The sequence below is a fragment of the Salvelinus fontinalis genome, unplaced genomic scaffold (genome assembly GCF_029448725.1).
Source record: "Salvelinus fontinalis isolate EN_2023a unplaced genomic scaffold, ASM2944872v1 scaffold_0023, whole genome shotgun sequence".
NCBI lineage: Eukaryota > Metazoa > Chordata > Actinopteri > Salmoniformes > Salmonidae > Salvelinus > Salvelinus fontinalis.
Window position 1 is genome coordinate 48146 of NW_026600232.1, and position 22500 is coordinate 70645.

Below are 22500 nucleotides of genomic sequence, written 5' to 3' on the forward strand. Positions count from 1 at the left end.
CAGTTTCTATGTAAACGGTTGTTATATTTCAGTCTTCTGTGATGGATAAAAAGTGTAATATTGGGATGCAAACTGAAAATGTAGTATATTTCAACTCTATATCTGACATAGTACAGGTGACTTCTTTTTTTAAGCTCATAACTATCAGGAATCAAGGTAAGACCCAAGTGCAGACTGTGTGAAGTAACAATGTTTATTGTAACCACAGGAGCAGGCAAATGACCGGTCAAGGCAGGCAGGGGTCGATAATCCAGAGCAGAGGCCAAGGTACAGGACGGCAGGCAGGCTCAGGGTCAAGCAGAGGTTGGTAATCCAGAGGTGGAGCAAAGGAACAGGACAGCAGGCAGGCTCAGGGTCAAGCAGAGGTCAGGAACAGAGTCAGGACAGGCAAAGGTCAAAATCAGGAGGGAGAGTAAAAAGAGAGACTAGGGAAAACCAGCTTTGCCTGGTTGGTCTGTTTCAGCATCTGTATCTGCAGGTAGATGATTCCACATGTATGAAAGGATGAACTTGGAACTGGGGGCCCTCTATCATAGAACAAATATGTGCCCCATCTTATTCTTCTCTTGAAGCCTTTGGGCCTATACATTGACCTTTGACATATTAACCCTACACTGGGGATCTTGTTTTCTCATCCGCTCTTCCTGGTTAGATAGAGGTGGGGGCTTGAAAGTGGTTGCTGATGCTTAAAAATATGTGGATGCTATTTCTGCTTTGAGAGAATATATACAGAAAGAATACTCTGAGACGCAGAAGAAACCTCTCTGAGATGTAAACGCCTCAAAGCCATTGTGAGGGTGAAATACTCTGAATAAGCTGTTTTGAAGTCAGCCTTTGCAGAGGGAGATAATGTGAAATAACAGGAGACTGGCCCTTTAGTAAAATAACACTGTCAGTGATTGACATGGTACACAATAGCGCACCTATGGGACATCAGTTTACACTCACATTCATGTTGTAGACATCAGTTTACGTTCACATTCATGTTGTAGACATCAGTTTACACTCACATTCATGTTGTAGACATCAGTTTACACTCACATTCATGTTGTAGACATCAGTTTACGTTCACATTCATGTTGTAGACATCAGTTTACGTTCACATATATATTGTAGACACCAGTTTACGTTCACATTCATGTTGTAGACATCAGTTTACGTTCACATTCATGTTGTTCAGTAATTAATGTCCCATTATGTGGCTAGGCTGTAAAGAAACATTTTCTTGCTATAGATGCTACAAAACCACCATACTATCATATACATAATGCTATATAGACAAGTGCTATATTATTATTATTTTTAAATATTTTTATTTCAACTTTATTTAACCAGGTAGGCAAGTTGAGAACAAGTTCTCATTTGCAACTGTGACCTGGCCAAGATAAAGCAAAGCAGTTCGACACATACAACAACACAGAGTTACACATGGAGTAAAACAAACATACAGTCAATAATACAGTAGAAAAAATAAGTATATACAATGTGAGCAAATGAGGTGAGATAAGGGAGGTAAAGGCAAAAAAAGGCCATGGTGGCAAAGTAAATACAATATAGCAAGTAAAATACTGGAATGGTAGATTTGCAGTGGAAGAAAGTGCAAAGTAAAGATAGAAATAATGGGGTGCAAAGGAGCAAAATAAATAAATAAATACAGTAGGGGGAGAGGTAGTTGTTTGGGCTAAATTATAGATGGGCTATGTACAGGTGCAGTAATCTGTGAGCTGCTCTGACAGCTGGTGCTTAAAGCTAGTGAGGGAGATAAGTGTTTCCAGTTTCAGAGATTTTTGTAGTTCATTCCAGTCATTGGCAGCAGAGAACTGGAAGGAGAGGCGGCCAAAGGAGGAATTGGTTTTGGGGGTGACCAGAGAGATATACCTGCTGGAGCGCGTGCTACAGGTAGGTTCTGCTATGGTGACCAGCGAGCTGAGATAAGGGGGGACTTTACCTAGCAGGGTCTTGTAGATGACCTGGAGCCAGTGGGTTTGGCGACGAGTATGAAGCGAGGGCCAGCCAACGAGAGCGTACAGGTCGCAGTGGTGTGTAGTATATGGGGCTTTGGTGACAAAACGGATGGCACTGTGATAGACTGCATCCAATTTATTGAGTAGGGTATTGGAGGCTATTTTGTAAATGACATCGCCGAAGTCGAGGATCGGTAGGATGGTCAGTTTTACAAGGGTATGTTTGGCAGCATGAGTGAAGGATGCTTTGTTGCGATATAGGAAGCCAATTCTAGATTTAACTTTGGATTGGAGATGTTTGATGTGAGTCTGGAAGGAGAGTTTACAGTCTAACCAGACACCTAGGTAATTGTAGTTGTCCACATATTCTAAGTCAGAACCGTCCAGAGTAGTGATGTTGGACGGGCGGGCAGGTGCAGGCAGCGATCAGTTGAAGAGTTTTACTTGTATTTAAGAGCAATTGGAGGCCACAGAAGGAGAGTTGTATGGCATTGAAGCTCGTCTGGAGGGTTGTTAACACAGTGTCCAAAGTAGGGCCAGAAGTATACAGAATGGTGTCGTTTGCGTAGAGGTGGATCAGAGACTCACCAGCAGCAAGAGCGACATCATTGATGTATTAAAGAAAGAAAAGATAAAGAAACTAGTTTAAACCCATGGCCAGTGGGTTAGAGTTTAAACCCATGGCCAGTGGGTTAGAGTTTAAACACATGGCCAGTGGGTTAGAGTTTAAACACATGGTCAGCGGGTTAGAGTTTAAACACATGGTCAGCGGGTTAGAGTTTAAACCCATGGCCAGTGGGTTAGAGTTTAAACCCATAGCCAATGGGTTAGAGTTTAAACACATGGCCAGTGGGTTAGAGTTTAAACACATGGCCAGTGGGTTAGAGTTTAAACACATGGTCAGCGGGTTAGAGTTTAAACCCATGGCCAGTGGGTTAGAGTTTAAACCCATAGCCAATGGGTTAGAGTTTAAACACATGGCCAGTGGGTTAGAGTTTAAACACATGGCCAGTGGGTTAGAGCTTAAACACATGGCCAGTGGGTTAGAGTTTAAACACATGGCCAGTGGGTTAGAGTTTAAACACATGGCCAGTGGGTTAGAGTTTAAACCCATGGCCAGTGGGTTAGAGTTTAAACCCATGGCCAGTGGGTTAGAGTTTAAACACATGGCCAGTGGGTTAGAGTTTAAACACATGGCCAGTGGGTTAGAGTTTAAACACATGGCCAGTGGGTTAGAGTTTAAACACATGGCCAGTGGGTTAGAGTTTAAACCCATGGCCAGTGGGTTAGAGTTTAAACCCATGGCTAGTGGGTTAGGGTTTAAATTCTTGGCCAGTGGGTTAGAGTTTAAACCCATGGCCAGTGGGTTACGGTCTAACTCCAGTACATAAGATAAGGGGAAAGAAATCCTTAGCCCCGTAGTGTCCACCGTAGGAGGGAAAAACGATGCACATGAAAAAGATTTTGATCTATCGTTCTGTCTATCTCAAAATACAGAGGGGGGGGGAGTGGATTCAGGATGAAAAGCGTATCTGGAGGAATTCAGGCCTTGTTTGAGGATTATAACTTTTTCATTCATAGCCAAAAGCCAGAGAGAAGGGTCCTCTAATGCCTCAGGGGCCAGGGCCTATAGCACAGCTAACCACTTAGATAGGAGAGATAAAACTGAGCTCAACTGCAACAAAGTTAAAGTATTAAAAGAGCATCCTCTCAACTTTAATTTATTAACCACAGAAACAGATGTTACTGGAATCACAACTGCCACATTTTTCTGGCAAGAACCAGCAAGCAGAACACTAGACAAGTCTGACATCTAGTGGCGAACAAGGAGCAACAAAACCCGACGGCAGTTCATTGCGCAAAGACAGAGAGGAAGAGGTGAAGCGAGAAGATTTACTCTGGACAAAATCTGTCCACGTGATATAAGCCCTTTTTGTATGGGGGGGGCTGTCTATAAGCGAGTGTTGAATTACGTGAGGCTTATTTGGTCGAATAGAAGTTTCGTAATGTTTAGGCTGTACTGATTGTGCTGATTTAAGTGGATGCACGTGGCATTCCGGCAACAACTTAGTTGTGCGTGTTGGTGCGCCCTCTCATTGGCTAGAATGGTCTCGCCTGCCTTCAATCATTGAGGAAATGTAATTACATTGTTAGAGCGGTCACTCGGCTATCTTGTCAATATAACATATAATCTTTGGTACAGCTACCCTTTTCATTCCTGACTTTCCTACCTAGCCTGAGGTCTAATCTGCGTATGGAGGAGTTCGTTTTGCATGGCCCGGTGACTGGAGATTTCAGTTAAGGGCCAATGGAATGGTCTAAAACAGGGGTGTCAAACTCATTCCACGGAGGGCCTAATGTCTGCAGGTTTTTGGTTTTTCCTTTCAATAAAGCCCTAGACAACCAGGTGTGGGGAGTTCCTAACTAATTAGTGATGTTAATTCATCAATCAAGTACAAGGGAGGAGCGAAAACCCGCAGACACTCGGCCCTCCGTGGAATGAGTTTGACACCTGTGGAAAATATCCAACTACGCCGACTTAGAATGGTCTAAAATATCCAACTCCGTCTAACCGGGGCACTGGGCCATGTAAATCGAACTCAACCTATGAGAAAAGAGGGAGTGTCCAAAACTCCACCCCCGCCCTTCGCAGTTTATAAAAACAGATTGCAGTAACACACGCAGTTAAAACATACTCACGGAGACCCCATTATAGGTTCACTGTGAGAGGTTATACTACGAACACTTATTTTTCTACGGAAACGAAGACAAACAGAATCAAAATGGTACGACCTTTATTTTTTTTCCAACATTACCTTCGACGCATAGGTTGTAATAATGTAAAGGTTTAGAGTTGTATGAATTAGGCTAAATTTCTAATGTTTTTGTAGTCCCATCTTGTATAGCATAAACATTACTGTCTATAATACTTCTAGGTACAGCCTACGCTACGGCTCACCTGTTTTTATAGGATATTACTTTTCTCTGATAACATGGTGCGTCATGAAAGGAGTATCCATTTTGCTGCGCGTTCAACTTTGCGCGCCGTTTTGCTTTTCAATTCAAACACGACTGGCGCAGTAGACAACTATTACTAGAATGTATTTAATTATTAAGAGTCACCTGAACCTTAATTGTCCTATTTAATATCATGAATCAGTTCACAGGTATCTGCATTTATTATCAAAATGTTGTCTTTTGGCGCTTGAAGCAGCTTCCTGCCATTTTGAATGGTTAAAGGAGTAACCCGTTTCCAGTTGCAGTGAGGCCAGTGTGGTTATGGGTGTGTTTATTTGCTCTGCTGGCTTTAAATGCTGATGTGGCTCCCACGGATCCGTGTGTATTCTGATGAGTGACTGTAGGCCTAGTCAGCTACTGTTCCTGTTGCTCTAGTCAACTGCGCAAAACTGGAACGTTCTGTATGTAGTGCAATTCAGTCCGAGCAAATGCCAACGACTACTAATGAACCACAGATCTACTGGAGTATGGCAGATTACATCTACAATGAGTACAAAAAACGGATTAATTGGGATTGTTGTCCCAATGTAACATTTTCCCACCAAGTTGCCACAATAATGTTTTTAGGACATGGCTCACATTTTTTTATTACCTCACATCCTGCCCATATGATTTAATCATAAAATATGTCAAGAAATGTGAATTCTTTTGACTATGCACATGCTTAGTCGTGATAGGGGCAACCTTCAGTAATCTGACCTGAAAGGGAAATCTGAGGTTAGGAGTGACGCAGAGCCCAAAGGATCAGCATTTCAGAATAGCACATGGCAGACTGTCTGATCATGAGTTAAGGTCTAAACTACTAAATGTGGGTGAAAGAGCCTTTATGATCCATTCCAGTTCATGTACTACTGGGATCATAATGCGGTGTCTTCAAACAGTTGACTCGCCTGTTCTTAATTTTGCTCATGACTAAAGATTACCATGGCATGCGGAAGTTTCTTTTGACACCTGCCATCTAATTTGAATGTTATGAAAGGAGGGGGAGACTATTTGTTTGGGTGTGAATTCCAAGCCATATGTCTTCCCGCATAACACAAGGCTTTCTTTGCCCTTAAAAAAAGACCCATAGGGGACAGAACAGGAAGCTGGAGGGGGGTTGTTTACTAGCTACTGAACAAGCCACAAGCGGTTAGTCCATCAGCCATGTTGGTTCCAAGTGTCTCAGCGGACTTGCAGTTGCACAAGCAATTTGTTAATCTAAACTGTACTCTACAGTCTATCGCCATACCATGAGTTCAAAATACAGGAAATGAATACCATAACCTAGCACTGTACCTGACTGGCCTGTTTGGTAATATTAACATAAATGGCCTATTATGTCATGAGCAAACAGTCACTGAATCAACTTGCTATCAGTTACACACAGGCCTACACTAGGCTTACCTACAAGGTTTCTAGTGTGGATTAGCAAATCAGGGCAACCCCTGACAAATGCAACAGGGTGGAGGTTAGTTTCTTAAATCTGGTATGAATTAGGGACTGCCTGAACATCAACTCTGACTGAACTAGAGGTTCAGGACACCATGTGGTTGTTCCCACAGAAAGGGGTCAGTGGAGTAGAACGGGGTCTGGCGGGGCTACACAAAGTGGGGGGATGGAGTCATGATTGACACCTCCCTTTAAATAGCTGGCTGCAGTGCTGACCTAGCTGTCATGCCTAAACTAGGCACACACTCGCATCCCTGTCACCGCCCCTCCCCCACCATGCACCCTACCCAGCTTGTTTTGTCAAACTAGGAGGTTGGAGAAATGTTTGACAGTAGTGGCCCCAGTCTCTACATGAGGAGTCATAACAGTAGTACATTATGTGTGGAGGGGTGTAGCAACATGCAGGTGAAAGACCTTTTTGTCACGAGGTCCTCACTGTAGTAGATTCAGATCAGAAGTGAGGTTTTCTAACGTTTCCTTCACATCCTCTTACTATACTGGAAGAAATAATTGCAAATATTTTACTGAGTTACTGCTCAGAAAGGGAAGTCCTATTCCCATTATGCGGATTCTACCATTTTAAAATAATTGAACTTGATACTAAAAGTTCAACCTAGCTTAAGGGGTTTATTATTCTATTCTACCAGAGGGCAAAGCCTAGTTGGCTGGTGTCTGTTCACCTGTTACTGTGGCAGGTGGTCTTGTTTATAGCTGGGCCTTCGCAAATCAAAACGCTCTGATTCATAAGTACTGCCAACACATAGAACCGCACAACATTCCCAGACCCGTCCTCTTGGCATGTCACTGTCTCATAAACGTATCTTCCTTGGCTATCTCGTTTCTCTTGAATGTCTCGCTTCCCATCTCTCTGTATAGTAAGCCAGCTTGGACAGACTGGGTGTACGTATCCAGCTCTGCTTCTGGTAAGCTACTATTCAGAAATGATAAGCTTGTTATCAGCTTCACTCATCCTTGGTGGTATTTTCCCCTCGTCCTGTTCGCTGTGAGCTGGAAATACTTCAGTAGGGTGTGGAGGGCCTTTTGGCCTTGACGCAGACTCGTCAGCTTCTGTTAGCATTGTTGCTACTCGCTAGCTCAATGACGCGCTGAAGGGGTAGGGTAGCCACTTGCCAAACCGCCCAGTTCGGCCTGGAGTCTAGTGATGTCTAATCAGACTTTCCTTCCTTGCGAAGCTGTAATGTTAAACAAATTCACATATTTGTATAATCTCTAATGACCTCGGTCCAAGTTGACATCCCCTCATTGGAATGCATCTCAATAATCTAGTGGCATCCTCTCCTCAGGGTTGTGGAGCCTAAATGACAGGAAGAATATGAGTAGGCCGTAATGGACTAGTGGGATGCACCTTGTGGTAACACATTCAGCATGGATGTTTCTTTTGTTAATGCTATAGGAGTCTAGTCGACTGGATGGTGTCACTGCAGTCTAGCCTCAACTATGCTGCCGTCTGCCAATACTGCATTGCAAAATTGACTCATTCCTCGCACGCACACACAACCTTCTGTTTGGTCCTTAGTGAATGTAGATATCACGTGCTGCGTTCTCTATAAAATGTGTACACTACATGACAAAAAGTACGTAGACACCTGTTCTTTGAACATCTCATTCCAAAATCATGGGTGGTAATATGGAGTTGGTCCACCCTTTGCTGCTCAACAGCCTCCACTCTAAGGAAGGCTTTCCACAAGATGTTGGACCATTGCTGCGGGGACTTGCGTCCAATCAGCCACGAGCGTTAGTGAGGTCGGGCGCTGATGTTGGGCAATTAGGCCTGGCTCGCAGTCGGCGTTCCAATTAATCCCAAAGGTGTTCGATGGGGTTGGGGTCAGGGCTCTGTGCAGGCCAGTCAAGTTCTTCCACATGGATCTCGACAAACCATTTCTGTATGGACCTTGCTTTCAGTAAAGAGTCTTCCCTAAACTGTTGCCACAAAGTTGGAAGCACAGAATCGTCTAGAATGTCATTGTATGCTGTAGCGTTAGTCACTGAAACTAAGGGGCCTAGCCCAACTGTAAAAACGTCCCCAGACTAAAGTCACTGAGCTCTTCAGTAAGACCAATGTTTGTCTATGGAGATTGTATGGCTGTGTGCTCGATTTTATAAACTGTCAGCAACTGGTGTGGCAAAAATAGCCAAATCCACTAATCTGAAGGGGTGTCGAGACTCCTGTGTAAAGTAGTGGGTGTACGAAACATTAGGAACACCCTTCATAATTGATCCACCTTTTGCCCTCAGAACAGTCTCAATTTGTCAGGGCATAGACTCTACAAGGTATTAAGTGTTCCACTCTGATACTGATCCATGTTGACTTCAATGCTTCCCACAGTTGTGAAGTTGGCTGGATGTCCTTTGGGTGGTGGATCATTCTTTATACACATAGGTTGAAGTGCTTGACACAACCCGGTGTCATAAGGGATCATAGCTTTCATCTGGTCAGTCTGTCATGGAAAAAGCAGGTGTTTATGTTTTGTACTTTGTAGATCAGTTACATGGTTCAGACTATGTTAATGGCTAGGTAGTCACACGCTGAGATGTGGCTAGGTTTCTGAGACGGTAGCTGCATACAGTTCAGTATTGAAGTAGGTCAGATTGACTCACTGCAGAGTTGGCTAAGCCATGCTAGGAAGTGCAGTCAGTCCCATTTCAACACACTGCAAACAAATTGGATCACCATGCAAATATGCACGACTCATTACTTTGGCTCATAACGCCGGTGGCTTGTTTTTAACTGGCTAGATCATGCCGCCCACTGTTCAGACTCACCTGTCCTTTGTCACTCAGACATGGGCAGGTTAGGTTTGTTTCCTGTTAGTGTAGAGCAGTGGTTCCCAACCTTTTTTATTTTACTGTACAAACTGAATTTTGCCCTGCCTGAAGTACCCCCTCATGTGAATTTTACCAGTAAAAGCCTATGGTCTCATGAGTCTTCTCAAGTACCCCCTGTGTATAGGCAAATCGCCCCCAGGGAACCTAGTACCCCTGGTTGGGAACCATTGGTGTTAGTGCTGCCACTTGGTGGCGAAACAGCAGTAAAACAAGTGCTAAAATGGATGCCCAAATCCTTAATCGATCTCAGACTCCTATGCACTGAGTGGTTTGGAGGGGTGCGCCACTGGCTCCATTATCATTGGTGACATTGAAAACCAAGTGTTACTCCATCCAGTGCAGACTGCCATCAATGCATCGGATCATTGTGTAGTCGATGTGTTTTGTACCTGTTCAAAGAAACCATAAATTGTTTGACTAACCCTATATTTCCTTGTCTCTCCAGCGTGAGTGTATCTCTGTGCATGTGGGTCAGGCTGGAGTCCAGATGGGCAACACCTGTTGGGAGCTGTACTGTCTGGAGCACGGGATCCAGCCGGACGGCACCATGCCTAACAACAAGGCGGTCGGTAGCACTGACGACTCCTTCACCACGTTCTTCAGCGCCACGGGCATCGGGAAATACGTGCCCCGTGCCATCTTTGTAGACCTGGAGCCCACTGTCATTGGTGAGTATTGGAGGGATCTGGCAGAGAAAATGCACTGACTGATTGACACTGGGAATGTGTAAGAAGAGGTCTTCATCAATATGGTGGTACAGTTCAAAACAAGCATCAAGACCAGACTAACCCTAGTCTGTTCCCCTTTCTCTCAGATGAGGTGCGGACAGGTACCTACCGCCAGCTGTTTCACCCCGAGCAGTTGATCTCAGGGAAGGAGGACGCAGCCAATAACTATGCACGTGGCCACTACACTATCGGCAAGGAGATCATCGACCAAGTGCTGGACAGGATCCGTAAACTGGTGAGAAACTGTCAGATTTGATATATTCAATGGTGATATTAGGATAACTAATGTATTTTTCATGAATGTTTTATGAGAAAGGGTTTTAGTCTTGACTTGCATAAATCTAGCCTAAATGGGTCTTATCAGAGCTCGGACTTTCCTTCTAGAAAACATGTTGATGAGTGTCTTGTGTCTTGACAGGCTGACCAGTGCACAGGGCTCCAAGGTTTCTTGGTCTTCCACAGCTTCGGAGGAGGTACCGGCTCTGGTTTCACCTCCCTGCTCATGGAACGTCTCTCAGTCGACTTCGGGAAGAAGTCCAAGCTGGAGTTTGCCATATACCCTGCTCCCCAGGTGTCCACAGCTGTGGTGGAGCCCTACAACTCCATCCTGACCACCCACACTACCCTAGAGCACTCTGATTGTGCCTTCATGGTTGACAATGAGGCCATCTACGACATCTGCCGTAGAAACCTGGACATTGAGCGCCCCTCTTACACCAACCTCAACAGGCTCATCAGCCAGATTGTCTCCTCCATTACCGCCTCTCTCCGTTTCGATGGTGCCCTTAACGTGGACCTGACAGAGTTCCAGACCAACCTGGTGCCTTACCCCCGCATCCACTTCCCCCTGGCCACCTATGCCCCTGTCATCTCAGCCGAGAAGGCCTACCACGAGCAGCTCTCTGTGGCTGAGATCACAAACTCCTGCTTCGAGCCCGCCAACCAGATGGTGAAGTGCGACCCTCGCCACGGTAAGTACATGGCGTGCTGCCTGCTGTACCGCGGAGACGTGGTGCCCAAGGATGTCAACGTGGCCATCGGCAACATCAAGACAAAGCGAAGCATCCAGTTTGTGGACTGGTGCCCTACAGGTTTCAAAGTGGGCATCAACTACCAGCCACCCACTGTGGTGCCAGGGGGTGACCTGGCCAAGGTCCAGAGAGCTGTGTGCATGTTGAGCAACACCACAGCCATCGCTGAGGCCTGGGCAAGGCTTGACCACAAGTTTGACCTGATGTATGCCAAGCGGGCATTCGTGCACTGGTACGTGGGTGAGGGCATGGAGGAGGGGGAGTTCTCTGAGGCCAGGGAAGACATGGCTGCCCTGGAGAAGGACTATGAAGAGGTAGGAATCGACTCATTTGAGGAGGACGAGGAGGGAGAGGAGTATTAGGAGAAGAGGAGTTCAAAGGAGGGATGGGTCCTCGGTCGGCTAACGTATCACTGAGAGATAGAACTGCCTTTACTTGACCATGAAGTGGGGAACGGCCTGCTCCTTCCCTTGTCGAACGTCATCATTCATGTTTTCTTCACCAAAGACCCCACTTCATCCATGTCTGACAATCTTTTCCTAGAAGGTTGACTATGGAACCTTGAAGATGAAGGTGTTTCCATAAAAATGTTTCCTTTAAGTTCATGGTACTTCTGTGCTTTCAGATCTATCCTAAACACTAAAGTTACTGCCAATCAGAAAACAAACTAGCCAACTAAACCCCATGGTGTTGGGTCTTAATGAATGTAATTCAGTAACTCTATTTTGTAGGATTATTTTGCATTGCATGTTAAGTTACCCCAAAATAATTTATTGGTTTTATCCCTACAGATTCTATTGTCTTTGCCATGTCTGTTATTTTAAAGTTATCACATCAGGTTACTGTTGTGGCTGTATCTCCTCCTTTGTAAATAAAGTTTTATCTCAGTTAATCCTGTTTTCACCTCTTTCAATGGTTATAATCAATCCTAACTGCCTCCAGTCCTGACCAGAGGTTTCATTATTTGACTAAATTACTATTAAACGGCCCAAATTATGAAACCTCAGTCTGTGCAATCGGCCACACACATGGCCTGGTAAGTAGCAGAGAATTCCTGGGATATAAATGTAACTGCAGGGTGCCTTAAAACAAGATTATGGTTAAGGTAACAGTGTCTAAATTGTATACTCATGTGGACTGTCTCCTCAAACCCCATTGGATGAGAAAGCCAGGGGTCTCTCCCTTATGACTTTCTCCTCAAGGATAAAAACCTGTAGTGTTGACTAACGTGGAAGGATTTCCCCCCTAATGTGAAACTAGTTTATTTAGTTACAGAATAGCCTACAGGTGGATACATGGATGGTCAACTCATTTCGATTTGAGACCCACCTTAGCAAAGTTGAGTCCACTGGGTAGTGCTTTGGTTTAATCAAATACTTGATTTGGCCAGAGGAAGAGCTGAATCGAGAAGTTTTACTCGGCCCAAAATCTGTCCCCGGAAATAAACCCACAAAGTGAGGACTTCTTGTATGGAGGTCAATGAGTGTCCAGTTTGGTCAACAAAACATTGAACTAATTTGCTACGTGAGGCTTATTTGATCGAATATAGATTAAGTTACGTTACGAATGCACTGTCGACGCACGTGGCATTTCGGCAACTTTGTGGGGGGGGGAAATACGTCATATTTGTCACATGCTTCATAAACAACAGGTGTAGAGTACACGTAGTACTAGACCAAAGGCCTGCAGATGGCCATATTGAGTCGTTTTATCCAAGGGGAAACGCTTACTCGTGGGCATGATAAAATACTTTATATCGTACCTGTCATAGATGGAGCATGGGAATTGCCATTAAGGGCTTCCATTTTAACGTAGTCAACGGAGTAGAGATTTCTATGAGTTGGGCACAATCAACATTAAGATAATTTAGTAGAGATTCCTATGAGTTGGGCACAATCAACATTAAGATAATTTAGTACTTTAAAATGGCGCTTCCCATGCGGTCACAGACGCTGTAATGGCACGGATACAAAGACAACTACTATATTGCTATGGCCTGTTCACACGCGTGTATGCCCTTGTACTACATAGAATGATTTCGCCTCCTCCAGCCTGCCTTCCATCTTTGAGGACATGTATTTCCATTGTTAGTGTTCACTTGACTATCTTGTCGATATAATAGACACACTTCGATTGGCGCCGCGTTCGAAACAACTGGTAACTCGGAAATCACCGACTTCAGTGTGTTCAAAACAATTTGGAACTCGGAAAAAAACGAGCTCCTACAGGGAAAAATCGATTTGAACGGTCTTCCAACTCGGGAACTCGGGCCTCTAAATCTAGATAGCGACCTGAAGATCACTGACGTCATGATTTTACCTCGTATTTTTTTTCCGAGTTCCCAGTTTGGAACGCAGCATTAGATCACAGGCCTGCGTCATCATTACGCGTTTTATGTACACGGAAGTAGCCAGCAGAAAACCAAAAACAGGACGAATACAGAAGGTAATTTTTATTTATCCACCGCTAACAAACGTAAATATCCCCATGTGTTTTCATCACACGTTTATCAATGTCTCTTATCAGATAATATTGGCTGATCAGGATTGATCTGCATGCTGCCCTCTTGTAGTTAGCTTGTATTATCCTACCGGTGTGCCACGTTACCAAACAAAATCGTACACTTTTGCAAAGGTTTAGTGAAAGTATGTTTGCTTGTGGTGTTGCTACTGCTGTAAAGAACCAAAACGCATAACTTGGGCAGATCACAACCAAGAGTCGCTGTAGCGCGGCTAGGAAAGTAACCGAAAGGTTGCTCGTTTGAATAGTTAGGCCAGTAACCGAAAGGTTGTTAGTTTGAATCCCCGAGCCGACAAGGTCAAGAAATCTGCCGATGTGTCCTTGAGCAAGGCACTTAGTCCTACTTTCGCCAGGGTCACCGTTGATAATGTCAGACCTTGGCCGTAACCCCACTCTCCAAGGTTGTCTCAGGAAGATTTGTGATATGCAAAAAAAGATTTGTGATAGGCACCAAACCCAAATATAAACACCCACCAAATTATTATCAATTGCACAGGTGACTGAATAATTTATGACAAGTGAAATTGACACCGCATCAATCCGTGGAACATAGTGGAATGGACTGGATTTCATGTTTCAGTATGTTCTTTACACATATATCCCATACTCGCCCTCTCTCTCTCCCATGGCTTCCCACTTGACCTCACTTTCAATTCCACTAAACCTAGTCTTTTACCTCGTATGCACTCCATCTCTCTCCCAATTCAATTTAAGGGGCTTTATTGGCATGGGAAACATGTTTACAATGCCAAAGCACAAGTTCCAAAATAAAGACATGTTGAATGACATATGTCTGTATACAGTGTTGTAGCGATGTGTAAATAGTTCAAGTACAAAATGGAAAATAAATAAATATGGGTTGTGTCTCTCTCTCTCTCAGTCCATCTGGGTGTTGGTGTGTTGAGTTATGCCCCAGAGAGGATGGGTCAGGCCCTGTGTATCTGTTCCCGCGGCTCCATCACCATTGACAACAAAAGATACTACTTCATCCAGAAACTAGATGAAGGGTAAAACCGTCCGCATCAGTGAAACACTATTACCTATTCTACATGGCAGACGATCATCCCTGTCCCTCCCACACATGTATTTGTATTTCAGTCTTCTGTAATATTACATCTTACTGATCAGGACTCTGGTTTTGTTTGCCTCTCCACTTTCTCTTGCTTTCATTATCTACCCCCTCTGTCGTTCCCTATTTTCTCTCTTTCTCTCTTCTTTTACCTTCCCTCCATCCCTCCCCTCATCCCAGAGGGTTCAGCTATGTGGACCTGGTGGAGGGGGTGCAGGACGGGCGTTTCTACGCCCTGAAGAGGATCCTGTGCCATGACCGGGAGGGTCGCCAAGAGGCTCAAACAGAGGTGGAGATGCACCGTCTCTTCAGCCACCCCAACATCCTGGGCCTGGCAGGGCACACCTTCATAGAGAGGGGGGGCAAGAGTGAGGCCTGGATACTGCTGCCCTACGTTCAGGTACGCGTACGTGTGTGCATGTCTATGTACTCACGCCTGTATGTGTGTATTAGAGCCTGGCTGTTTTTTTTGGGGGGGGGACAAAAGTTGCCGATATACTGTTTTACAGCGTGGAAATGAAAAAGTGTGTATGTATGCGTCTTTGTATTCACGCCTGGGTGTGGGTCCTCCTACAGAAGGGCAGTCTGTGGTCAGTGCTAGAGAAGCTGAGGGACAAGGGCAGCTTCATGCCAGAGAGACGCATCCTGAAGGTCCTACAGGGCATCTGTTCTGGACTGAAGGCCATGCATGACAGAGGCTACGCACACAGGTACAGGCTGCTACTGCTAACACACACACACACACACACACACACACACACACACACACACACACACACACACACACACGATTATGGTTGGTGGTTCAAATTAGAATGAGGCTCTCTATCTCTCCCTCTCTTTATCTCTACCGCTCTCCTCTCAATCAGAGATCTGAAGCCTACCAATGTACTCCTAGAGGAGGATGACAGGCCGCTGCTGATGGACCTGGGTTCTATGAACCGCTCCAGGATGGAGGTCAAGGGGACCAGGGAGGCCATGACAGTACAGGACTGGGCAGCTCAGAGGTGTACTATATCGTACCGCGCCCCTGAGCTCTTTAACGTGGAGAGCCACTGCGTCATCGATGACCGTACAGACATTTGGGTAACGCACACTAGAGTACTACCCCCCCCCCCCTTCTCACTTTAGTTTGGTCGGTGGAAACTGTCAGTATTGTACAAGCAATATAACATAGACCAATTTGTCATAACAGAGATTGTCTTTACCATTGGACTGTGCGATGCTGTTTTGACTCCAGCCATGTAGTCAACATGTTGGGCTCCAGTTAGATTGCTATCTCTCTGTCTCCATCATGCCTGGTGTTTGTTGACCTTGTAGAGACAGTATTCTCTCTCTCTTTCTCTCCAGTCTCTGGGCTGTGTACTGTACAGCATGATGTTCCTGGAGGGGCCCTATGACATGGTGTTCCAGAAGGGAGACAGTGTGGCCCTTGCTGTACAGAACCCAGTTACCATCCCTCAGCCATGCAGGTCAGTCAGTCCCTCTGGCAAGCTAACTCTAACCCTAACCCAGTTACCATCCCTCAGCCCTGCAGGTCAGTCAGTCCCTCTGGCAAGCTAACTCTAACCCAGTTAACATCCCTCAGCCCTGCAGGTCAGTCAGTCCCCCTGGCAAGCTAACTCTAACCCTAACCCAGTTACCATCCCTCAGCCCTGCAGGTCAGTCAGTCCCCCTGGCAAGCTAACTCTAACCCAGTTACCATCCCTCAGCCCTGCAGGTCAGTCAGTCCCCATGGGAAGCTAACTCTAACCCTAACCCAGTTACCATCCCTCAGCCATGCAGGTCAGTCAGTCCCCTGGCTAGTCAACCCCTAGTTACTCTTCAATCCATCACCCTCTCAGCTTTCAAGGCTAACAAACTAGAATTTATTGATTCCAAATAGGCACTCCTGCAGATCTAAAAGGATTGGATAGATTTAAGCATTTTTCATCTAGCCTTTTCATAGGTTGTATGGAATTTATACAATTTACAGTATGTATTTTTTCTCAAGTTACTCTGGAAGTTTCTCAGTATATATATTTGTTATTCTGGTAGTTTCTCAGTATACAGTTGAAGTCGGAAGTTTACATACACTTAGGTTAGAGTCATTCAAACTCGTTTTTCAACCACTCCACACATTTCTTGGTAACAAACTATAGTTTTGGCAAGTCGATTAGGACATCTACTTTATGTATGACACAAGTCATTTTTCCAAAAATTGTTTACAGACAGATTATTTCACTTATAATTCACTGTATCGCAATTCCAGTGGGTCAGAAGTTTACATCCACTAAGTTGACTGTACCTTTAAACAGCTTGGAAAATTCCAGAAAATGATGTCATGGCTTTAGAAGCTTCTGATAGACTAATTGACATAATTTGAGTCAATTGGAGGTGTACCTGTGGATGTATTTCAAGGCCTACCTTCAAACTCGGTGCCTCTTTGCTTGACATCATAGGAAAATCAGAAGAAATCAGCCTAGACCTCTACAAGTCTGATTCATCCTTGGGAGCAATTTCCAAGGATTGCAGTCCAAAGAACACCATCCCAACCGTGAAGCACGGGGTGGCAGCATCATGTTGTGGGGGTGCTTTGCTGCAGGAAGGACTGGTACACTTCACAAAATAGATGTCATCGTGAGGAAGGAAAATTATGTGGATATATTGAAGCAACATCTCAAGACATAAGCTATTTTGCCACAACTTTGGAAGTCTGCTTGGGGTCATTGTCCATTTGGAAGACCCATTAGCGACCAAGCTTTGACTTCCTGACTGAAGGACAACAAAGTCAAGGTATTGGAGTGGCTATCACAAAGCCCTGACCTCAATCCTATAGAAAATTTGTGGGCAGAACTGAAAAAGCGTGTGCGAGAAAGGAGGCCTACAAACCTGACTCAGTTACACCAGCTCTGTCTGGAGGAATGGGCCAAAATTCACCGAACTTATTGTAGGAAGCTTGTGGAAGGCTACCCGCAATGTTTGGCCCAAGTTAAACAATTTAAAGGCAATGCTACCAAATACTAATTGAGTGTATGTAAACTTCTGACCCACTGGGAATGTGACGAAAGAAATAAAAGCTGAAATAAATAATTCTCTCTACTATTATTATGACATTTCACATTCTTAAAATAAAGTGGTGATCCTAACTGACCTAAAACAGGGAATTTTTATTAGGATTAAATGTCAGGAATTGTGGAAAACTGAGTTTAAATGTATTTGGCTAAGGTGTATGTAAACGTCCGACTTTAACTGTATATATTTCTTCTGCAGTTATTCTGGTAGTTTCTTAGTTTTTATTTGTTCTCCAGTTATTCTGGTAGTTTCTCAGTATACACTGCATTGGGAAATTTTTCAGACCCCTTGACTTTTTCCACATTTTGTTTCGTTACAGCCATATTCTATAATGGATAAAATTGCAACCCCCCCCCCCCCCCCATCAATCTACACACGATACCTCATAATGACAAAGTAAAAACAGATTTTTAGACGTTTTTCAAAAGTTTTTTTTTTTTTTTTTTAAGAAAGAAAGTGATGTCACATTTACATAAGTATTCAGGCCCTTTACTCAGGATTTTGTTGAAGCACCGTTGGCAGTGATTTAAAGCCTCAAGTCTTCTTGGGTATGACGCTACAAGCTTGGCACACCTGTATTTGGGGAGTTTCTCCCATTCTTCTCTGCAGATCCTCTCAAGCTCTATCAGATTGGATTGGGAGCGTTGCTGCACAGCTATTTTCAGGTCTCTCCAGAGATGTTCGATCGGGTTTAAGTCCGGGCTCTGGCTGGGCCACTCAAGGACATTCGGAGACTTGTCCCGAAGCCACTCTTGCATTGTCTTGGCTGTGTGCTTTAGATTGTTGTCCTGTTGGAAGGTGAACCTTCACCCCATCTGAGGTCCTGAGCGATCTGGAGCAGCTTTACATCAAGGGTCTCTCTGTACTTTGCTCCGTTCATCTTTCCCTCGATCCTGACTAGTCTCCCAGTCCCTGATGATGAAAAATATCCCCACAGCATGATGCTGCCACCACCATGCTTCACCGTAGGGATGGTGCCAGGTTTCCTCCAGACGTGACACTTGGCATTCTGGTCAAAGAGTTCAATCATGGTTTCATCAGACCAGACAATCTTGTTTCTCATGTTCTGAGTCCTTTAGGTGCCTTTTGGTTAAGTCCAGGCGGGCTGTCATGTGCCTTTTACTGAGGAGTGGCTTCCACCTGGCTACTCAACCATCAAGGCCTGATTGGTGGAGTGCTGCAGAGAGGGTTATCCTTCTGGACCTTTCTCCCATCTTCATAGAGGAACTCTGGAGCTCTGTCAGACTACCGGGTTCTTGGTCACCTCCCTGACCATGGCCCTTCTCCCTCGATTGCTCATACTCTAGTAGTTTCTCAGTATATACACTGCTCAAAAAAATAAAGGGAACACTTAAACAACACAATGTAACTCCAAGTCAATGACACTTCTGTGAAATCAAACTGTCCACTTAGGAAGCCTGACTGCCAATAGGTACCGAGATGAGATCCTCAGACCCCTTGTGAAACCATATGCTGACACATGCACATTTGTGGCCTGCTGGAGGTCATTTTGCAGGGCTCTGGCAGTGCACCTCCTTGCACAAAGGCGGAGGTAGCGGTCCTGTTGCTGGGTTGTTGCCCTCCTACGGCCTCCTCCACGTCTCCTGATGTACTGGCCTGTCTCCTGGTAGCGCCTCCATGCTCTGGACACTACGCTGACAGACACAACAAACCTTTTTGCCACAGCTCGCATTGATGTGCCATCCTGGATGAACTGCACTACCTGAGCCACTTGTGTGGGTTGTAGACTCCGTCTCGTGCTACCACTAGAGTGAAAGCACCGCCAGCATTCAAAAGTGACCAAAACATCAGCCAGGAAGCATAGGAACTGAGAAGTGGTCTGTGGTCACCACCTGCAGAATCACTCCTTTTTTGGGGGTGTCTTGCTAATTGCCTATAATTTCCACCTTTTGTCTATTCCATTTGCACAACAGCATGTGAAATTTATTGTCAATCAGTGTTGCTTCCTAAGTGGACAGTTTGATTTCACAGAAGTGTCATTGACTTGGAGTTACATTGTGTTGTTTAAGTGTTCCCTTTATTTTTTTGAGCAGTGTATTTGTTCTCCCGTTGCTCTGGTAGTTTCTCAGTATGTATTTGTTCTCCGGTTACTCTGGTAGATTCTCAGTATATATTTGTTCTCCGGTTACTCTGGTAGATTCTCAGTATATATTTGTTCTCCGGTTACTCTGGTAGATTCTCAGTATATATTTGTTCTCCAGTTACTCTGGTAGTTTCTCAGTATATATTTGTTCTCCAGTTACTCTGGTAGTTTCTCAGTATGTATTTGTTCTCCGGTTACTCTGGTAGTTTCTCAGTGTCTTATGGGTGTTTTTGTTGTTCCCCTCCAGTTACTCTGAAAGCCTACAGAACCTGCTGAGCTCCATCATGGTGTCCAACCCCCAGGAAAGACCCGACGTCAACTGGATCCTGGACCAGATACAGGACATGACGTGTTCCAGCCCCAACACACAGACCAATATGGTATGATGCTCCTGATCGGGGAACTATGGCAAGCCTGGCTCCTCTCTGGTTCCCCTCTGGTTCCAACATCTGTGGGTGATGAACTTTGAACTTTATGACCTCTGGACTGTTGTAATGGCGACCCTGACCTCGTCGTTTTCCTCTAGTCTTAGAAGCTCAGGGGATCCTACCCCATACACACACACCCGCTATTCGGCAGTTGAAACCACATAGACTTATGTCACAGGTGTTCACTGTCCTCCATATGCATGTGCAACAATATGCTCCTACATAGTGTCGGTCAGCTCCACATCCAGCTCCCCTTGGGGAAATTGAGATTTGGGTGGAGCCATTTTATGACTGCTAGTGAATAGGAAACCCCATGGGTTAAACTATCATCAGACACTACGGTTGAAGGGGACACCGGACCAGGAAAAGGACCTATGGTAAATTCCAGACAGACGGTTTCCATGGAAATGTACTCGGCCATATCTTATATCAGCTTCAAAGGGATTTTAATAATAACTTGATTCCAGACCTGGGTTCAATACATTAGTATTTATTAAATACTTTTTCGGTGTATTTGAGTATTTTCAAATACACAGGCCAAATGTTATTTATTTATTTGAGTATTTGAATGGTTATTTGTAAAAACCAAATAGTCGACCAAATTGTATTTGAAAGTATTTTCAAATACTATTTTCAAATACCTGGGTTAAATGCATGGGAGTGTATTTGAGTGTTTTCAAATAGTTTCCAAGTGTATTTCCAAATACATTCCAATATTCATCTAATTGTTTTTTCAAATAAAGGTTATCTGAATGTATTGAAAAGCAATTGAAATACCTGAAATAGTATTTTGAACCCAGGTCTGATTGATTCATCCGTATCACATCTGAACTTCTTTCAAGTCCATCATAACTGTATTTATTTGTTATCACATAATGCTATACTGTAGCAGTTCTCTATTCTCCATTTGTGACACGTTCATTTAGGCCTGTATGTATTTGGCAATACCTCACATGATTCTGTTTTGAGTGTCAATAGGAAGATAAGTTCATCTGGTTTTAAGTCTCTCAGCAGGTTTTGCTCAGTTAACTCACTACAGTTGCTTGATAGGAACTTTTTAATGGTTGCTTTTTTAAAACTGTTATTTTTGTGTGCGTCTATTTAAGGAGCAATGATTTATTTGTCCATGTAAATGCTATATGAATATGTTCTAAATAAGCCAATGAAGTTGGAATGCAGGCGTTAATGATGATTTCAATGGAACAATGTAGAATGTACTGGAACTATAAATGGTGGTTGTTGGCTATTTTGGACTGTTTGTAGCCTAATTCAGCCCGTCCAGGAATTTGCGATATTGTGATAAAATAATAGGGAATTGCATAATACTGTTAATACAACACTGAAGGCTTTGCTTGTTTCTCATAAGATTGATGTTTTATAGGCATTTTTTAATTTATTTTTTATTTACATTTGTGGTACATCTTAATTTGTTCTGTATAAGAGGCCCTTTTCACATACTTTTAGAGTTGTCTGAGGGCCTGACTTTCTTGACGTTGTCATGTGGCTTTTATTCCACACGGGGGAGCCGTGTCCTACACGTTGGTCAAAGCAGAGGGAGTCGGGGTCTCAATGTTGTCTTACTTAGTTTGGCCAGACCTGTAGATCTGAGAGACTCACTCAGTATGTGAACATATGCAAAACCTCTACTCTGATAAACACCAGGGAATAAAATGGTACTGATTCTGATTGGTCCTTTCTCTTTTTGCTCCAATACATCCACATTCCATGATAACATTAGATTTGCCAATACCTACCTTTTCTGTTGATAAAAAGGGCAGGGCCAGCGGTTTTCATTGTAAATTAAAGTTCAATATTACAATTACATGTTTAAACTTTACTTATGGGATTGTTAGCAGTGAAGAAAGGAGGATGAGCGTGATGCCAGAGAGAACCAGAAGGTGCCGCTGGAAGCTCAATGACAGAGGCATGGATAATGTGCAGAGTGCAGGCCAGATAACCTTTAGCTTGTAGCTGTGTACACAGCCCTATACATTGCTTTAAGTGTGTACGCACAGCCACAGTCTTGGATGGGCTGTGTGTGCGGACTACAAGGTATGAAACAATTATCAGATACTGTTTACTGCGCCTGGATTTACAGCCCTGTGGATCACGAGGGTCAAAGTGACGTCGTACCTCACTCCTCGTCCTAATCAATCTCAGACGGTCATAAACCTCACAGACATAACCCACAGCAGAAACGACTGACACAAGAAAACACACACACTAACACTAGAGGAATTCATTACACTTTAATTAACGTTTTCCCCAACCAAATACACCCCCATACAGGAGGTCGGCCCACCCAT

General features: G+C 44.2%; 2 protein-coding genes across 3 annotated transcripts; both read left to right on the plus strand.

The window, feature by feature from the left end:
• Nucleotides 1-4628: 4628 nt before the first annotated feature.
• Nucleotides 4629-11911, plus strand: LOC129842201 (tubulin alpha chain-like). The gene is made up of 4 exons (XM_055910646.1): nucleotides 4629-4750; nucleotides 9706-9928; nucleotides 10075-10223; nucleotides 10407-11911. Exons 1-4 carry the CDS (start codon nucleotides 4748-4750, stop codon nucleotides 11379-11381), a joined length of 1350 nt encoding a protein of 449 aa, XP_055766621.1. The 5' UTR covers nucleotides 4629-4747; the 3' UTR covers nucleotides 11382-11911.
• A 1003-nt stretch (nucleotides 11912-12914) lies between these two features.
• On the plus strand, nucleotides 12915-21880 carry LOC129842207 (serine/threonine-protein kinase 16-like). Of its 2 annotated transcripts, none has more exons than XM_055910657.1 (7): nucleotides 12915-13494; nucleotides 14420-14546; nucleotides 14789-15008; nucleotides 15185-15318; nucleotides 15478-15694; nucleotides 15959-16080; nucleotides 20014-21880. In XM_055910657.1, exons 2-7 carry the CDS (start codon nucleotides 14461-14463, stop codon nucleotides 20150-20152), a joined length of 918 nt encoding a protein of 305 aa, XP_055766632.1. In that variant the 5' UTR covers nucleotides 12915-13494; nucleotides 14420-14460; the 3' UTR covers nucleotides 20153-21880. The 2 variants fall into 2 exon arrangements, with proteins under 2 accessions (XP_055766632.1, XP_055766631.1); XM_055910656.1 differs by having other exon boundaries at nucleotides 12916-13464.
• Nucleotides 21881-22500: the final 620 nt, after the last annotated feature.

What these genes read in the sequence shown, in the direction of transcription:
- LOC129842201 (XM_055910646.1), top strand. An exon ending in CCTGGAGCCCACTGTCATTG is followed by an intron (nt 9,929 to 10,074) that starts GTGAGTATTGGA and finishes CCTTTCTCTCAG; the next exon opens with ATGAGGTGCGGACAGGTACC. An exon ending in TGGACAGGATCCGTAAACTG is followed by an intron (nt 10,224 to 10,406) that starts GTGAGAAACTGT and finishes GTGTCTTGACAG; the next exon opens with GCTGACCAGTGCACAGGGCT.
- LOC129842207 (XM_055910657.1), top strand. Translation starts at nt 14,461, where the DNA reads ATGGGTCAGGCCCTGTGTATCTGTTCCCGCGGCTCCATCACCATTGAC. An exon ending in TACTGCTGCCCTACGTTCAG is followed by an intron (nt 15,009 to 15,184) that starts GTACGCGTACGT and finishes GTCCTCCTACAG; the next exon opens with AAGGGCAGTCTGTGGTCAGT. An exon ending in ATGACCGTACAGACATTTGG is followed by an intron (nt 15,695 to 15,958) that starts GTAACGCACACT and finishes CTTTCTCTCCAG; the next exon opens with TCTCTGGGCTGTGTACTGTA.